This window comes from Pseudopipra pipra, chromosome 4 (genome assembly GCF_036250125.1).
Source record: "Pseudopipra pipra isolate bDixPip1 chromosome 4, bDixPip1.hap1, whole genome shotgun sequence".
Classification (NCBI taxonomy): Eukaryota; Metazoa; Chordata; class Aves; order Passeriformes; family Pipridae; genus Pseudopipra; species Pseudopipra pipra.
Genome location: NC_087552.1, coordinates 24805903 through 24821768, shown reverse-complemented (window position 1 = coordinate 24821768; position 15866 = coordinate 24805903). Strand labels below are relative to the sequence as shown.

General features: G+C 45.0%; 1 protein-coding gene across 1 annotated transcript; it reads left to right on the top strand.

Moving 5' to 3' along the window:
- Window positions 1-1499: 1499 nt before the first annotated feature.
- On the top strand, window positions 1500-8814 carry LOC135412946 (alcohol dehydrogenase 1-like). The gene is made up of 9 exons (XM_064651966.1): window positions 1500-1894; window positions 5612-5713; window positions 5951-6092; window positions 6410-6497; window positions 6615-6834; window positions 6943-7203; window positions 7519-7654; window positions 7999-8137; window positions 8570-8814. Exons 1-9 carry the CDS (start codon window positions 1877-1879, stop codon window positions 8592-8594), a joined length of 1131 nt encoding a protein of 376 aa, XP_064508036.1. The 5' UTR covers window positions 1500-1876; the 3' UTR covers window positions 8595-8814.
- The last annotated feature ends 7052 nt before the right edge of the window (window positions 8815-15866 follow it).

The following is a 15866-nucleotide window of genomic DNA, read 5'->3' as shown; positions in this document are numbered from 1 at the left end:
GGAGTTGCATAAACAGGTCTTTGTCCACTGCTTCTAACTTTTGTGTGCAAGCTCACCAGCCATGAACACCTCCAAAATGTTCTTTCTCTTGTGCCTCTGGCACAACATTTCACTGGATTCTGCTGAGGTTAGTAAATCGCTGGAGGGAGAATATTAGTCCCTCATGTTCAGTTGGATAAAGTGAGATAAAAAGCTGATAAAGGAATTCTGAATCATATATCCAGAGAAGCATAGGATATTTTGAGTTGGAATGGCCCTGCATCAAAGTCCAATTCCTGGCCCTGCACAGGAGAGCCCCAGAGTCACACCATGTGCCTGAGAGTGTTCTCCAAATGCTTCTTGAACTCTCTCAGGCTTGGTGCTGTGACCACTTCCCTAGGGACCCTGTTCCAGTGCCCAACCACCCCCTGGGTGAAAAACCTTTTCCTAATATCCAACCTAAACCTCCCCTGACACAGCTTCATGCCATTCCCTCAGGTCCTGTCAGTGCTCACCAGAAAGAAGGGATTTTAATTGCCTAAGAAGAAATCATCACCATGGCTGGGCTTCGCAAACAAAGATTTGGGAAGGGCTCTACCCACGTTTGTTGCAAGCGCGTTGGTGGCTAAAAAGGCCAATACGAGAGAGGCATGACCGGTTGCAAAAGGCACAGCAGAAAGAGTCCTTAGGTGGTATATTCTGGAAGGCACAATTCTTTCTGCGTTGCCTTTTCCCCTCAAGAGTGATCCTGTGTGCGTTCTCAAAGGCATCAGCAGCGTTATAGATGGTGTGTCTCCAGACCTCCCGACTGGAGGCCAGAGTAGACCAGTTATGGTGATCAATATGGCCACGGTTGAGATGTTGTTTCAGGGAGTCCTTGTATCTCCTCTTTGGGGCTCCTCTCATGGGGCAGCCGGTGGCAAGTTCACCATAAAGCAAGATCTTAGGGAGGCGGTGGTCCTTCATCCTTGAGACGTGCCCTGCCCAGCGCAGCTGTGTTCTCAGCAACATGGCCTCGATACTTGTGACTGCTGCCTGTTCAAGAACAGATGTATTGGTCACATAATCTGTGTGGGTATATGAGCAGTGATGGGGCCTGTGCTTGTGGGTGTTGATGGAACCAATGGGTCAGGCACTCACAAATCAAGCAGGGTGTTGTGTCTGGTCAGATACATGCTTTCTGTCCCAGCTGTTCTTGCTGACTTACTGATTTTTGTTTTCCATTCAGCATGATTGGCACGTTGCCCTTGGACACTATGAAGTGAAAACCATTCCAACAGATTAATCAGTAGCCGGACTGGAAAACTAAGAATCTGGGAGCTGGTACAGCTGCAGCTAGATAGAAGCTTGCACAGTCACATGTTTTAATATGTCAGCTGGACTCTTATGAGTGTCACCAAAGTTCATCAGCAAAGCCTTCATGTTCTCACTGTGTCCCTGTCACTGTGAATTCAAGAGCCACTCCCCCCTTTTCTCTTTGCACATACAGTGCCACTGAGAGTGGTGGGTTTGGAGAGCAGCTCCCAGAGAGGTGGAAAGAGGGGAAAAGCTTTCAGCCAGGGCTTTTGCTTTCTTCCTGGGATGCTGAGAGAAACCATAAGAGGGATGCAAGAAAGGGTAGGGAAGAGTGGGACAAAGGAATCAGGAAGACGGAAGCAATGTAGAGAGTGAGGTTTCATCAGATAAGTGGTTTATTTTCATTCTAGCACTTTTTCTGATTAAGGGGTGGGACTCTGAGCTGGGAGGCTTGGCTAAAAGCTCGGAGCTCCACTTTCAGGAGCACTTTGTAAGACCAGCTTCCAGTGTGTTGGAGAGGACTTGTGGTGCCAGCAACCCAACTGCTTTGAGGCTGAGTGAAGTCTTGGTGGCAAGATTTGAAACAGACACACCAGTCAACATGAGCACAGCAGGAAAAGTAAGCAAAAGTTTGTATTAGAATAGATTCTTTGCTGCAGCTGAGTAATGCATTTTTAAATGCAAATTCTTTCCAGGGACACCGTGAGTCCTGGTGGTACAGCACCAGATGAGAGTTTAGGATGAAGCTGGTACAGGAGAACTGTCTTTATTTGCAGGCCACTGTACTCTCCTAGAAGATGGTTGTTAGCTCTTCAAGGCAATAGTTTATTTGAGGCAACAAGAGGTAACAGCACCAGAACAAGAATAACTTCCTCTCTGGGTTAGCAACCTATTTTTAATCTTTGATTGGATAGTTTAAAATAGGATAGAATGTAGGAAGTGTTCAGATCAATGTATTTATCTGCTCTATCAGTTTCCATTTGGAGATCCCCCAGTGGTTTAAACTATTTTTATCTTATTTATGATTCATATCAGCTTGTTTTCTAAAACAAGGACCTAGCTAATATGTGTTAAATTTTGGGGTGTAATTGTGCTGACATTAGGACAGTCATTAAATTTGAATATGTATATAACAAGTCTCAAACTTAAGTTAATGAAGACCAAAAGTAAGTTTCATATGCAATGCAGTACTGAGCCGGGACTGAGTAGGTTCATGTTTTTGCTAGAAAATAAGTGACGAGAGAGATGGAGGTTAATACCAATACCCATTGCTTCTTGCACTACTGCTGAGGTGCTCACATACACCCAGGAACCTGCAAGAGAGATTGATGGACAAGGAACCTAGAAATAGAAAACAACTGAAAGCATGTACCTTGCTGTAATGTGCCTTAAGAAAGTACCAGGATCATTTGCTGTTACTGCCGGCTCTCTTCTCTATTCTAAAACCAACTAAAACAAGAGAAAGGCAAAAAAAAAAAAATAAATGCTCTCTTTAACTGTGAATTACTGCAACTGCAAAATTAATTGTAGATCACTTGTAGATAGATTCACCAAGTTCAGTTCTCTACCCAGCCTTGGGCTAAGCATAGTAAGTGAAGTGTTGTAATGTAACTTAACTGCCTTGATTTCACCATGTTTATCTTGGAATGCATTTTATGTAACCAAGCAGCATAATCCTCATGCCCTGTAAAAGGGTGTGTTTCTGGTAGAACACACAGAAAAAAAACTGACTCCAGCCAGTGCTTGTCTTGACAGATGAAGTGGGTGATAGTGTGCTGGTGGTGCATCTGTGGGATTCTGTCGTAATCCGTAAACGTTCTCAGGGACACAACCACCAGAACAATACACAGTTAACCAATGTCTTATAGGAGAGATTTGTTTGTTCTCAGCAATCCACAGGTGTTGGCTACCTTTGTTCTAGGTAACACTACATGTTCTTTGCATGTGCAAGTCATAAAATCATCATTGTGCTATGTGTGATGCAATATAAATACATAAATCACCATTTTTTTGGGTTTTTTAAATAAGTTTCCTGGAAAATGTAGCCCTCTAAAATGTGATCTTTGGTCTCACTTGTGAATATTTTATTAATCACGCATTTGACACATGAAATGTTACATTTAGTGTAAATGTCTCTCAAGGCAGTATTTTTCAAAGCATTGTGCCCATCCCACTTTGTGTCTAGCTGATAGTGTGCTACTTTATTTTATATGTTTAGTATTTCCTAGTAATTATTTCCTTTGTTACCAGTTTACAGTTCATGGATAATTAGACATTATTTCTACTTCTACTTCAAAAGCTTTGATAGGAAAAATTTGTTTGTTTGTTTTCCCCTGTGAATTTTGCAGCACACTGGAGTTAAGTTGGCCCAGTGATGCAGGATACTCATGCATGTGCTAAACTTCCTTCATCGTGGACTCAGCTCCCCTCCATTTCCCTCTCAAGATAATGCCACCCGAACACTTGCAGTCAGTAGACTTAATAGAGTGACTGAGGGTACTGTCTCACTCATAAGGTTGTCATAGAAAATCATATTCCAGGGCCTGGGGTTGTTTAAAGATCTGGGATGGGCTGAGACCACCAAGGAAGGACAGGAATAGATATAGGGACAGAGAGGCTGCGCTGCTTTTGAATACACTAGGATTGAGACTGTAGGGAGGAAACCTGTTTGAGAGCCTGGGAGTGAACAATGCTTCTCTCTCTTCTGAGTGTATTTTTCTCTCAGTGGCAGATGGTCAGAGGAACCCTAAGAGCTGTCAGTACCTGGACAAAACCTGAAGAACTAATGGACAAACTTTAACCTAACAGACAGGGGGAAAAAAAAAAAGCTGTCTTGGATAGTAACCCCATCTGAGCTAAATGTCCCTTCTGAGAAGGAAGGTACCTAAGCATGGAAAATATTGTGCTGAAAGTTCTATTCAAGATTACCTCTGCGTGCTGCTGCACCATTTAGCATAGGTGTCCTTTCAGCCATCACCTCATGGCTGAATTTGGGCTCTACTAAAACATTTATAAACCTGTATTAGGCTCCAAATTCCATTTTTAGCAATTTTGTCAGTTCTCAACACAGGCAGTTCTAGGCAACACAGACTTTATCACCACCTGATACATGGCATCATTTAGTGTGCCATCTCCAAGAAGACACAAATATACACAAATAATCAGCAATATGGCAAAAAAAAACCTCCAAGGAAGTTAGAGAAGGACCAATGAGTATGACCAAGATATCCAGTTATCCTGGAGACTATTATACATGCTGCCGAGAACTTGATGTGACAGAAATATGAGCAAATTCCATGAGCTTCTGCTTTCCTACAACTGCACCTGTCAGTACCTGCATTAGGTAGTGCCTTTCTACTCTGTCCCGCCCACCAGCTCAGGAATGAGATACTGAATTGTACTGCTCTGAAAAACACCCTCCTGCTCAATCCCACTCTGTGCTCCTGCTTTGGCAGGAGATATAGCTCTTCCATCTTGCAGCCACTCATCTCCTGCATTCAGCCTTGTCCACGACGATACATTTTTCAAGCTTCAACCTCCATTTTGCTGATGTCAGAGCAGTTTTGGGTTGATCGGTGCAGGATTTGTGTGATGTCACACACAAAGCATTGCTTTGGTAAGGCAAGCAATTATCCAATTGCCAGCCAGACATGGACCATTTCCTAATCCCTCTTAGTTACCTTCAGCCCACTGAAACTCAAAGTACTGTTCTTCTTGCCTGAAGCTGCAGAAGCGCTTGTGTTGCTGTCACATCTGTCTCGTACACCAGAGTCTTTTCCCTTCAGGGATCTTCTTACTTGGTCTTTACATGGCAAACATGAGAGGGGCCAGAGCTATCCTCAGCTTCTCCTTAGCTCAGACCAGTCCAAGGCCAGGCAGATATCAGCCCTCAGTGCTGTTGGAAGGGCCCACAGCCTCTCTTGTGCCACAGCAGCTCAACCCTGCTGCCCTGCTGTCATCCACAGAGCCCTGTCCTGCAGACACAAGGCAGGTGGATTCTTTTCGGTTTCCAGGGAAAACACAACCCTTACTCTCTCTGGACTGGTCACTTTGTCTTTGCATTTCACTCTTCACACTATGCCAGTGTTTACTGAACATCACTTGGTTTCATGGACAGCTGAGCACTCACGTGTTGCTGCTCTCCCACCACATCCCACTCACCCAGCAAGTCCCCCAGGAAACAGCACAGGACAGTTGTGTAGCTCCATGAGTGCACTGCAGTGTGCAGAGACACGTGTTGGGCAGCTGTAGGTTTGGTGATTGTAGGACAACCATCCCCAGCCATTTGCCAAAGGTGAACATTCCCATGCAGCATAATCCTCTCGGTTGCTTCCAGGTTATCAGATGCAGAGCTGCTGTTGCCTGGGCCGTGGGCAAAGAACTCTCTGTCGAGGAGGTGGAGGTTGCCCCTCCAAAGGCAGGTGAAGTCCGGATCAAGGTAAAAAGACATTTCAATAATTTTTTTCTCCCTTGCAGGAACTGCACTTCTTGTGGCTATAATTTGGATATAACCAAATGATAGCCACAAGAATATAACCCGTGTAATAAGGCCTGGGGTCTGCCCATAGGCCTTAACTGTCCAGAGAAGCCCTGTGGAAAATCATTCCACAAATTCAGTTAAACAAAGGCTGGGCTATTTCTAAAGTTCATCATCTACTCTTTCCCCTCCAAACAGATTGTGGCCACCGGCATCTGTCACACAGACGAACACGTTTTGAAAGGTTGCTTTCCTAATGTGGAATTCCCAGTTATCCTAGGCCATGAAGGAGCTGGGATTGTGGAAAGTGTTGGAGAAGGAGTGACCTCTGTGAAAGCAGGTAATCAATGCACACACAAACCCATGTGCACAAGTCAGCCCTCAAAGTGGATGAAGCTGCCAACAGCTCAGAAACATCTCCCTGTTCCTGAGTTAGTGGCTCAAAATCTGAGTGCACACTCATTGCACTGGACTGTCACATACACCTTCCTGGTCTGTTCCTCATGTACATGAATGGGGCTTGGAGCAGTTCATCCTGACAGAGGAAGGGAAGGGTTTGTGGTGGGTTGCTGCAATTGGAAAGCTCAGCAGAGGTGCTCCAGCACCCTCAGGGCCTGCTTAGCAAGAGGTACCAAAAAGGGATCCACTTTGTTGCAGGAGACAAAGTCATTCCCCTTTGCGTCCCTCAGTGTGGGGAATGCAGCTTCTGCCTGAATCCCGAATCCAATAACTGCCTGAAATCCCAGTGAGTTTGCTTCACCTTCCCCTACACCTACATGGGGTTGGCTGTCTGACAACAAGTCTGACAACCCCCCATCAGTGCTTTAGTCAATGAAATACAAATGATTTCTCCTCTCCACAGTCTCTCTGAACCACAAAACCTGATGCCTGACAAAACCACCCGGTTCACTTGCAAAGGGAAGCAGATCCACCACTTCGTGTGGGTCAGCACCTTTGCAGAATACACCGTGGTCCCAGAGTACGCCGTTGCCAAGATAGATCCTGCAGCACCTCTGGACAAAGTCTGCTTGCTCGGCTGTGGGTTTTCCACAGGCTATGGGGCTGCCATCAACACCGCCAAGGTTGGTGTTCAGGCGTGTCGAGCACCCAAGGCTGCCCTCACACTCTCACCAACCCCTCTCCTCCTCCTCACACTGGAGACTCACAGGGTCTTTACCTGTGCTTTGCAGGTAAAGCCAGGCTCCACCTGTGCCATCTTTGGCCTCGGAGGAGTTGGTCTCTCTGTTGTCATGGGCTGCAAGGCAGCTGGAGCTTCCCGCATCATTGCCGTGGATATCAACAAGGACAAGTTTGCCAAGGCCAAGCAGCTGGGAGCCACCGACTGCATCAACCCTCGAGACTGCCAGAAGCCCATCCAGGAGGTGCTCACTGAGATGACAGGACAGGGTGTGGACTACTCCTTTGAGGCCATTGGCCTCAAAGAAACCATGGTAGGTGGCATTTTGGCACTTGTCTTCCCTCTCAGATCATTCACAGGCTGCCATCAGGGAAAAATTCATGCAGGTGGGAAGTTCCTTGCCTGCTGCCTGCACTGCTGGGCAGACCTTTGTGAGAGAAAGGCAGTCTGTTGGCTTGGGGAGAAAACAATGTATGGCTCTTAAAAGTGGCCATGAACTATCCATGTCTCCTGTATAAGGGAGGATGTGTTTTCAGATGAGCAGGGAGGGCCAGATGACAGCTCTGAAAGAAGACTTTTCTGACCAACTCGCCAGTGCTTTCTCTAACTCACCTCTCTGTCCCATCAGATTGCTGCCCTGGCCTCCTGCAATATGAACACTGGCATCTGTGTGATGATTGGGGTACCGGATTCGGCTTCAGAGATTTCCCTTGATCCTATGCTTCTGCTGACTGGGCGTACATGGAAGGGGTCAATGCTTGGAGGTATGAAAGTTAAGAAAACATTTTAGAAATTTCAGCTTTTCCTTTCATGGCAGCTTACAAATCCTACTAAAAGAGGATTTTCAAGAAGAACTGAACTAAAGAGGAGCACTGCATTAAAGAGTAGTATTAAAAATGCTAACAAAAATGCTAATAAACGTGTATAGTTCATACAGTATAACACATACAACTGTCTCTGCTAATCCACCCATTCCAAATAGGGGAAATTACCACACAAGAGAGTGGCACCGGTACTGGTCCCTCAGTCCTGACCCTCACAGTAACACTCCCTTCCCAAAACTGCATTTCTCCCATCATTCACTGCAGCTGCTTGCTCTTCTTTCTAGGCTGGAAGATGAGAGATTGTATCCCCAAACTAGTTTCCAGCTATTTGGAGAAGAAATTCAATTCAGACTTGCTGATCACGCACACGCTGCCCTTCGCTAAAGTGAACGAGGGATTTGAGTTGTTGCGGGCAGGAAAAAGGTGAGACCCTGACTAGCAGGAGCGAGGCACAGCAAACAGCACCTCCTCCTAAAAGTCAAACAGCCCAAATGCTCTGGCAGGCAGAGCACACAACACTGTCTTCTCAAAAAGCACCTGAGTCTTTTGAGGAAGCAGGGCCCAGAGCCAGGTGTGGGGACAATCTGCCATAACGCAGAGGGAAGAGCCCACGTTCAGCACAGGGAACCCTGCAGCTCATGGTTCAGCTCAACCAAGATCCTGTGGCCTTATCATCTGAGGGGTTCCCTTCAGCAGAGATTTGAAGGCTCCCCCACTGCTGCACGTGTCATGCAGCTGAGTGAGGAAGAGGCTGGAGGGAAAGAAGGCAGCCGGTCCCCAGGCACACCTGCCGACCCCGCTGCCTGCTCCTGAACCACAGCACCAGTAAACCCTCCCTTCCCTTCCACTTTTCAGTATTCGCAGCGTCCTGCTCTTCTGAGGGACACAGCCATGGAAAGCTGAGAGGAGGCACCAGCCCAGCAGATGCTCTCCTGGCCCAGCCCCTTCTCAGCCAGCCCCTCCCCTGGTGGGGCACAAGGAGACGACAATAAGGAACTCGCCTATGCTGGTGTTGCTGCTGGTCCTCCTGTGCCCAGGCAAGACCCAGAAGCATCCCTCTTCTGACAAAACGCTTTTACCAATAAAGGGTTTCAGTCAAACTCGTCCCATGCAGTGCACTCAATCAACAGAGGTCCCACGGGGCACGAGGAGCTCCTCCTCATCCCGCAGGCCCTTCCACCACACCCCTGGTCTCAGCAGTGAGCAGCTGCCTTTGCCCCTCCACTGCCACTGCCCCCCACCTTCACCCACCTCAGACAGCTCTGTCCCCAGCTCTGGGACACCTCTGTCCCCATCTCAGCTGGGTGAATGCTGCAGCCTCAACCAAAAGTCCAGCAGGTAAATCACCGCTCCTGCTGCTGCTGCTGCTGCCGCTCTCTGGTCTCGCTCACAGGACCCCAGTGTGTTCTGCTACTTGAAGTTATCCCTGCACCAAACCTGTCACTCCAGCACCCTTCATTTAAACATCAGGTTTTCTTATCACTTTACTTTGTACTAGTCTCTCCTAATTTTTTTTAATAGACTTTGACCAAGTTTTCTTATATCTCTTCAGTGTAAAATACGTCAGGGTGGATCCAACTCTCGCATTCCTTACCTCATTTGACTCGTCTGTCACCAATACAGAGATTTCTCTGAACAATTTTACCTGCACTCTGTAGGCCTTGCTTGCCATGATTTTAGAAGTGACAAATGGTGTATTGTTTATACTTACAGACTGTGTGAAAATATGCAATGTTTATACTTGTTAGCTGTGTGTCTAATTATAAGGTTTGAGAACATAATATGTTTATAGTAAGAAAGCCTTGAGAAACTGGAGATAATGAAACACCTGCAGATTTCAGAAAGTCCCTAAAGGCGGATTAATTAGGAAAGGCTTTGCAAGCCAAGAATGATTTCAGGTGGTGTGGACAGAACATCAGGTCCAATGAACTGGAGACATGAGAGGCGTGCACAGACTGAGCTATCCAATCACCTTGTTGTGAGCATGTACCCTGAGCAAACTAAACTGTATAAAAGTTAACTGATTTAAATAATAAATGGGACATTGCTTTGATCACATTGATCGTGTTGCTATGTCTCTGTACCTCCTCATCGATATCTGGTGCCCGAAACACAGGGACTTTGTCGAGTTCTGAGGGATGTAAAGGCGAACAGAAAGAAGCGGGAGAAGCAGCCGCTAGAGGTGGCGTGTCTCCCGGAGCTACGAGAAAATAGCTGCATGCAGTACAAAGAGAAATCTTGCCCTGATCAGGTGAGTCGGCTGAAGAAAGGAGAATGGGGTCTGCTCTTTCAAGAGACGAGGCAGTGCAGAAGCTCCTTTATTTAATTCTCTCTGAGATTCTAATTATGACGAAAAAGCCCTTAAAGGGTTACTAATCCCCACAGCTCAAGCTACCTTTGAAGTATCCATACGGGGTGCTATAAAGGAACAGTTAGGGGAAGAAATCACAAAAAGATATGACGAAGCAGCTCACAATTCTACATTGTGGCAGCTGCTGACTGAAACAGAGCAATTTCTAAGGACTGAGAGGCAAGTTACAGCTTTAGCCTATGCTGCATTAGCGAGCAGCGAAACTGAAAGCGAAGAGAGAGAGTCGTCTTATCAGCTTTTATTCATTATGTCAATGATCGTGCTGCCGGCGAATTCCAAGTGCAGGCTTCTGCCCGACCGTCAGCCAGCGGCCCCAGCAGCAGTTCATCCTTAGCCCCGGAGAATTCCAAAGTGCAGGACGCCAGGGAAGCCACTGCTAGCTGTGCCTCCCCTTGCGGCAAGTTCTACATCGCCCCGGTTCCGCTTTTCCCGCCGCCGCTTTTGAAGTTGCACCGATCTTTATGGAAATTTTTGACATGGTGTCAAAGGCTTTTTTGTGCCCCACTGCACATTATTTTATTTTATCTTACCTTGCTTTTTTCCAAGTTGTTTTTTTTTTCATGTAACACATTGCTCAATGATACCTTTGTTTTCTTAAAGTGCCGTTGATTGGTGAGGTGTATTTTTCCATGATAATAAAGAGTACTTAAACATGGAGGAGACTATAGTATGTCACTGGACTTAAAAATTATCAAACTCCATATATTTGTAAGATTTTACATGTTTCTAAAACTTGATCTTTAACTGTTGCTTTATATAGAAAGAAAAAAGCTAATTACAGGAGTTTTTAGGAAGACTTTGGGCTGTCTGTGTGTTAGGGAGGGGTCAAAATCTTTCTTAAAGTGTATCCCCAGCAGTATTCCTGTCAAATATGGGGAAGCATTGTATACAAGGCACTGGTGAGACCTGAAGTATTAGGAGGGGAGCATTTCTCTGTCTCTGAGAGAAATGGCTTGAAAACTGGAGCTACTGCAGAAAAGCAGTGCTGTGGGTCCTGTCACACAACTGGAGACTCAGATCGCACTTGGCTTTAGGCTGCAGCAGTAGCAGAATTGCCTTGTCTGTCCCTGGCTGCACTTCATCAGCTCCACTGGGAAGATGCCACAACAGGATGCACCTGAGCCTCTGTAAAAGATGGATTTGGGGGTGTGTTCCTATCAGCAGTTCATTTATCTCCCTGTCAGAGAGCTGATGGGTTTTCTTGATGTTGCAGTGTTTGAGATCATCCTTGCCTACCTGGAGAAGAGAGACTGGAAGGAGGCCTTTTTCAGTGTCCTGCCACAGAGGAAAGGGGCTGTTCCTCTGGGAGAAGCCAGTGATTCATCCAAACATGCTCTGTCTGGAAAAGAAGATGAAGACAATGACTCGGACAGTGACTAGGCTTTAGAAGGAGATGATGGGAAAGATGCGACACACAATTCATGGGATAAATCTGGGACGTGAAGTGGTTACACTCCAAAGACCATCTGCTGTCTTTGTAATACTGAATTGTCTCAGTGCTCGGTTGTTCCACAGTTTGCCTAAAGCTGTTTGTGTACACGAAGGGTAAAGTTAAATGCAGTTTTTTACCCTGAAACTTCAATATTATTAGCTTTAAGAAAAAAAAAGAAATGAATGGCAAATGTAGCATTTATTTTTCCCAAGGGAGCTGTTTAATTTAATTTTTTAATATTACTTTTTTATACATACAAATTTGGGTGTAATAGCCAAGAGCATTAGTAGTTACTATTTTAATGTATGCATTCTTCTCCATTTCTACTCTAAATTTTCTTAAAAGCAATTAATGACAAGTGTTCCTGTGACTCCAAAACCTGCACCACTAGTGCCTGTTGCAAAGTGTGCATGAACATTCCGAACAAACAAACAAACATTGTAATTTTCCTGAACTTCTCAACACACAGTTGCAATCAACTGAACTGCCCAGTTTGTATATTGTGTTTAGTTAGGTGGGGTCAATAGATGAAATATGAGTGTGGGGTTAAGGCAGTGCTTACACTTGAGCTTGAGTGGGATGGGTGTCAGCACAGGTGCAAATCATGTGCCTTGGTTGGCACATTGTGCATGTTGAATTGAGGCGACACCGTGACTTTTAATTATTTCTTCATCTCCTTAGCCAAATTTATCACACAGCCTCAGAACAATCCTAGGATACAGGAACTCTTCCTTACAAGTCACTTACTCAGATTCAGTATTCCTGTTTAGTCACATGATCCTGTTTGTAATGTATTGTCTGTCAAATATTTTGCTTTAAAAAAAGAAGTCATAATCTTAGTCTTGCCTGGATGTTCTGATTCAGCTTATTTCTAACTAACTTAAGTGCTTCTGCAAAGTAGTGAAGCGGACCCCTTGGAATTGAGGCTTCACTTCAGCCCCATGAGCCTGCCCCATCCCTTTTTTCTCCAGGGACTAGCCAGGTAGCTGCAGTGCCTGAATAAGTACAGCTTTCACACTGGTTGGCTGAAGAGCGTGAGGACATGGCATCCTAACTGGTCTGGTATGTTGCTCACTGGTGCCTCAGCCCGTAGTTGGTGTTGATGCTGTTTACCTGTTCTCTGTCTGTGCTAACCTAATCAGGTCCTATGAGGCTGAAGTTCATGCCTCTTTTCACAAACTGGATGCTGTCCATGGGATGTGTTCCCTGGTGAGATGGAGCAGTAGATGAGTAGAGTAGGATTTCGATGGGCACGGCCCTCTGACTACCACTGCCATCCTCAACCTTCCACATCCTACAGTTTTTCAGCTGTCTAGAAAAGGCTGTTCTTGGCAGACCTGGACTCACACTGAAGAAGTTTCTAACCCTTTCCTAAATGCTGTAGGTGCTCAACTGTTCACTGGTGGAATCAGCAGCATTAGACACGACCATACTACAGTGGTGATTTGCTTTCAGTCAGCAGGCTGCAGCTGTGCAGAAGTCCTCTGTGGAGAAGCGATGGCTCAAGAAGCCCTAAAGCCTCATTCTTGCAATAAGTTCAGTGTAAAGTTACTGATGAGAACAGTTGAATTGGTTGTAGCACATGAAAATCAGCCCAGCATCAGATCAAGTTTATTCCTCATTTGCAATCTCCAGACCTGGCCGTATTGTTCTCAGTATTTTCAAGATGGACACACTTGCATATTTTAGGCATGGCCAACTAATGCATACACAGTAAACAGAGACAAATCTCTGTACTGTTTTATAGTAGGAAAAGACAAGGAATTAGTTTCTGATAACAGGAATAAATATTTACATGGAGTGCTCTCAGGCATCTCTTAAAGAAACATCCTTCTTTGAACCAGCTTCAGCTGCACAAAGTTAACAAAAGTGTAGAAAAACATGCAGGGAAGTTTTCTGCTTCACTGTGCTCTCCTCAAGGAAGATCAGCTCTGACATGCTTGTCTAACCAGGCCTCTCAGACCTCCGAGGTGATGGTGCCACACCATCTCCAAGCAATTTTTGCTCTCTGTGCCCAGAGAAAGTTTTTTTTGACGTGTAATTTGAATCTGCCTTGTTTCAGTTTAGGTAGATTTGTTCCCTGGCCATGATGGAGTTGAGGAATAGGACATGACAAAAGAAGCTGCACGGAAGCTCTAGAAGAACATGATCCCTGTGTTTTGCCACCAGGTGTCATTGCTGTGCTTAGGAAAGCTCTGATTTTCATCACTAAGCTTTGTGAAGTTCAGGTATTGCCTGAACTATTGCTTAACAATCCTGAGCAGCTTCTGAACAGGAGAATACAGCCAGAGATCTTTATACCTGTCTAATGAAACATTAGAAAGGCAATAAAGAAGGTATGGTTCAATGAATCTGAAAAGAAAATGTCGGAAAATAGGAAAGGGATATGGCAGAAAGTCAAACCTTCAGGCACAAACGGGCAAACTTTCTTTCAGTGGCATGCAGTGGAGAGGCCACAAGAAGATGCCATAAGAAAGCCTGTTGTCTTGTTCCCTCCCACTGAGCCTCAACGCCCCTGGTTATGGGTGGGATATGACAGAGAGAACAGATTTCTGAAGTCATGCAGCATTCATCTGCATCTATATTGTGGCAATTTCCCAAACACTGCATTACTGCAGGTTAGTGTACTGTCCCCCTGCTTGTCCTTTTCCTGGATTCAGGTCAGTTTGTCTGTGATTTGGTTTCCACATGTCCCATGTTGTACGTGCTCGTTGACTCCTTGCTTGCTTATGGAGCAGAAGTGTTTGATTGTAGACACGACTCTGCAGGAGGGCACCTGAATTTTTTGAGTGGGAAAAAGCCTCTCTGAATGCCCCCATCTTAGAGGTTTTGGTCAAGAAGTTGACCACTGATGGTGTTTTTTTGCAGTGCAAGCTGGCATACTGCACAAGGGGTGCAGCTGCTGAGGGGATCCACAGTGACCAGTTATTCTGAAAAACCATATCACCACCTGGGCTCAGGGCAGCTGCAGGAGTGCAGGAGAGGCATTCCTAAAGTCCTTAGAGCTTGAGGATAAGGTCAGGGATATTTAAAGACTTCCAGCATTTCTTTGACTTAAACAGAACTTTAGATTGCTTGGGCTGTGTTGTAGATCCCACTGAAGATCATGGGTTCACCACACAGTTATTGGTGCTGGTTCATATTATGGTAAAGTATCCATTTACTCTGCAGGAGGTTTTAAAATAAGGTTTGAGTAAGCCCATATTCTTCTTGTCATAAGTTACTCTGAAAAGCAGAGATGGAGTTCCATGTGACTTCCAAATCTAAAGCTGAATAAACTTTGGCCCATCTTTGAAATGTGTAGCTTAATTGTCTCTCTCCAAGAAGGTGGCTGTGTTAGCTGGGACAACAGCATCTACTACTGACAATCCTAAAGCCAAATAATAAAATGTTTGATTCATATTCGTTCCCTTTTGCTCCTTTTTTACTTCAAGTAGTGTAAGATGTGGGTTTTTTTCTTCTTGTTTGCCTTGTCTGGCTATTTTCAGAAACCTAAAAGGAAGAAAAGGCATTATTTAAAAAAGGGGTGTTCATACTTGATTCAGTACTCTCCTTAGATATTATTTTTTTCTTCAAAATAATACTTGCTCTAAACTCACACTTTCAGAACCACTGTTTAGCTAATTTGCGGCTTCCACCTTTGGCTTTCGTTCTTCAGCTTATTAAAATGAATAAGACATGGTCCCATGAGCGTATGACTTATTTTCTGTGTGTTCTGGAAAGGTGTCCATATCTGGATGTCTTTGTTTACATTCTCACAAAACTGGATGTCATCATCCCATATGTGTTTAATTCAGCTCCATTGCCTTGACATGCATATTTGTATAATCTCAGATATGACCCCTAAGCTTTTTGAAGAGCTTAACCTGCCTTGCCTGCAAGCTCTGAATCCTACCTGCTGCTCAGTTTTATCTCTGCTCCTCAATACAAATGAGCACCTGCAGTGTTTTGTGTACCTAATCTTTTGGACAACCTTAAATGCACAGGTGGAAGAATACAGAAGGGTTGGAGCAGTCACAGCTTCTGTACTGTGTAGAGTGAGACTTCAGAGATGTTGTTGGTTTTTTTCCTACCTACTACTGCCATGTGGATCCCAGAGCTGAATCCTTTGTGTTACCAAGCTCTGAACAAGAGACTCATAAAGAGTAACGTGAAAATTGCTATCACACAGTAGGAAAAAATGCTGAATTTTCAATTTCAACAGAATCACTGTCTGAAAAGAAACATGCATGTACCTTGGTAAGCTTAAAAATTAGCAATGTCGATAAGGAGAAAGTAACCTAGTTTTAAAACTGCTTAAGTTTTAGCTAAAGCTAATATGCATTTTATAATCTGTAGGGCAGAGTGCA

Coding starts and splice junctions, on each gene's coding strand:
- LOC135412946 (XM_064651966.1), top strand. Junction 5,714..5,950: donor CAGGTGAAGTCCGGATCAAG/GTAAAAAGACAT, acceptor CCCTCCAAACAG/ATTGTGGCCACCGGCATCTG. Junction 8,138..8,569: donor TTGTTGCGGGCAGGAAAAAG/GTGAGACCCTGA, acceptor TCCACTTTTCAG/TATTCGCAGCGTCCTGCTCT.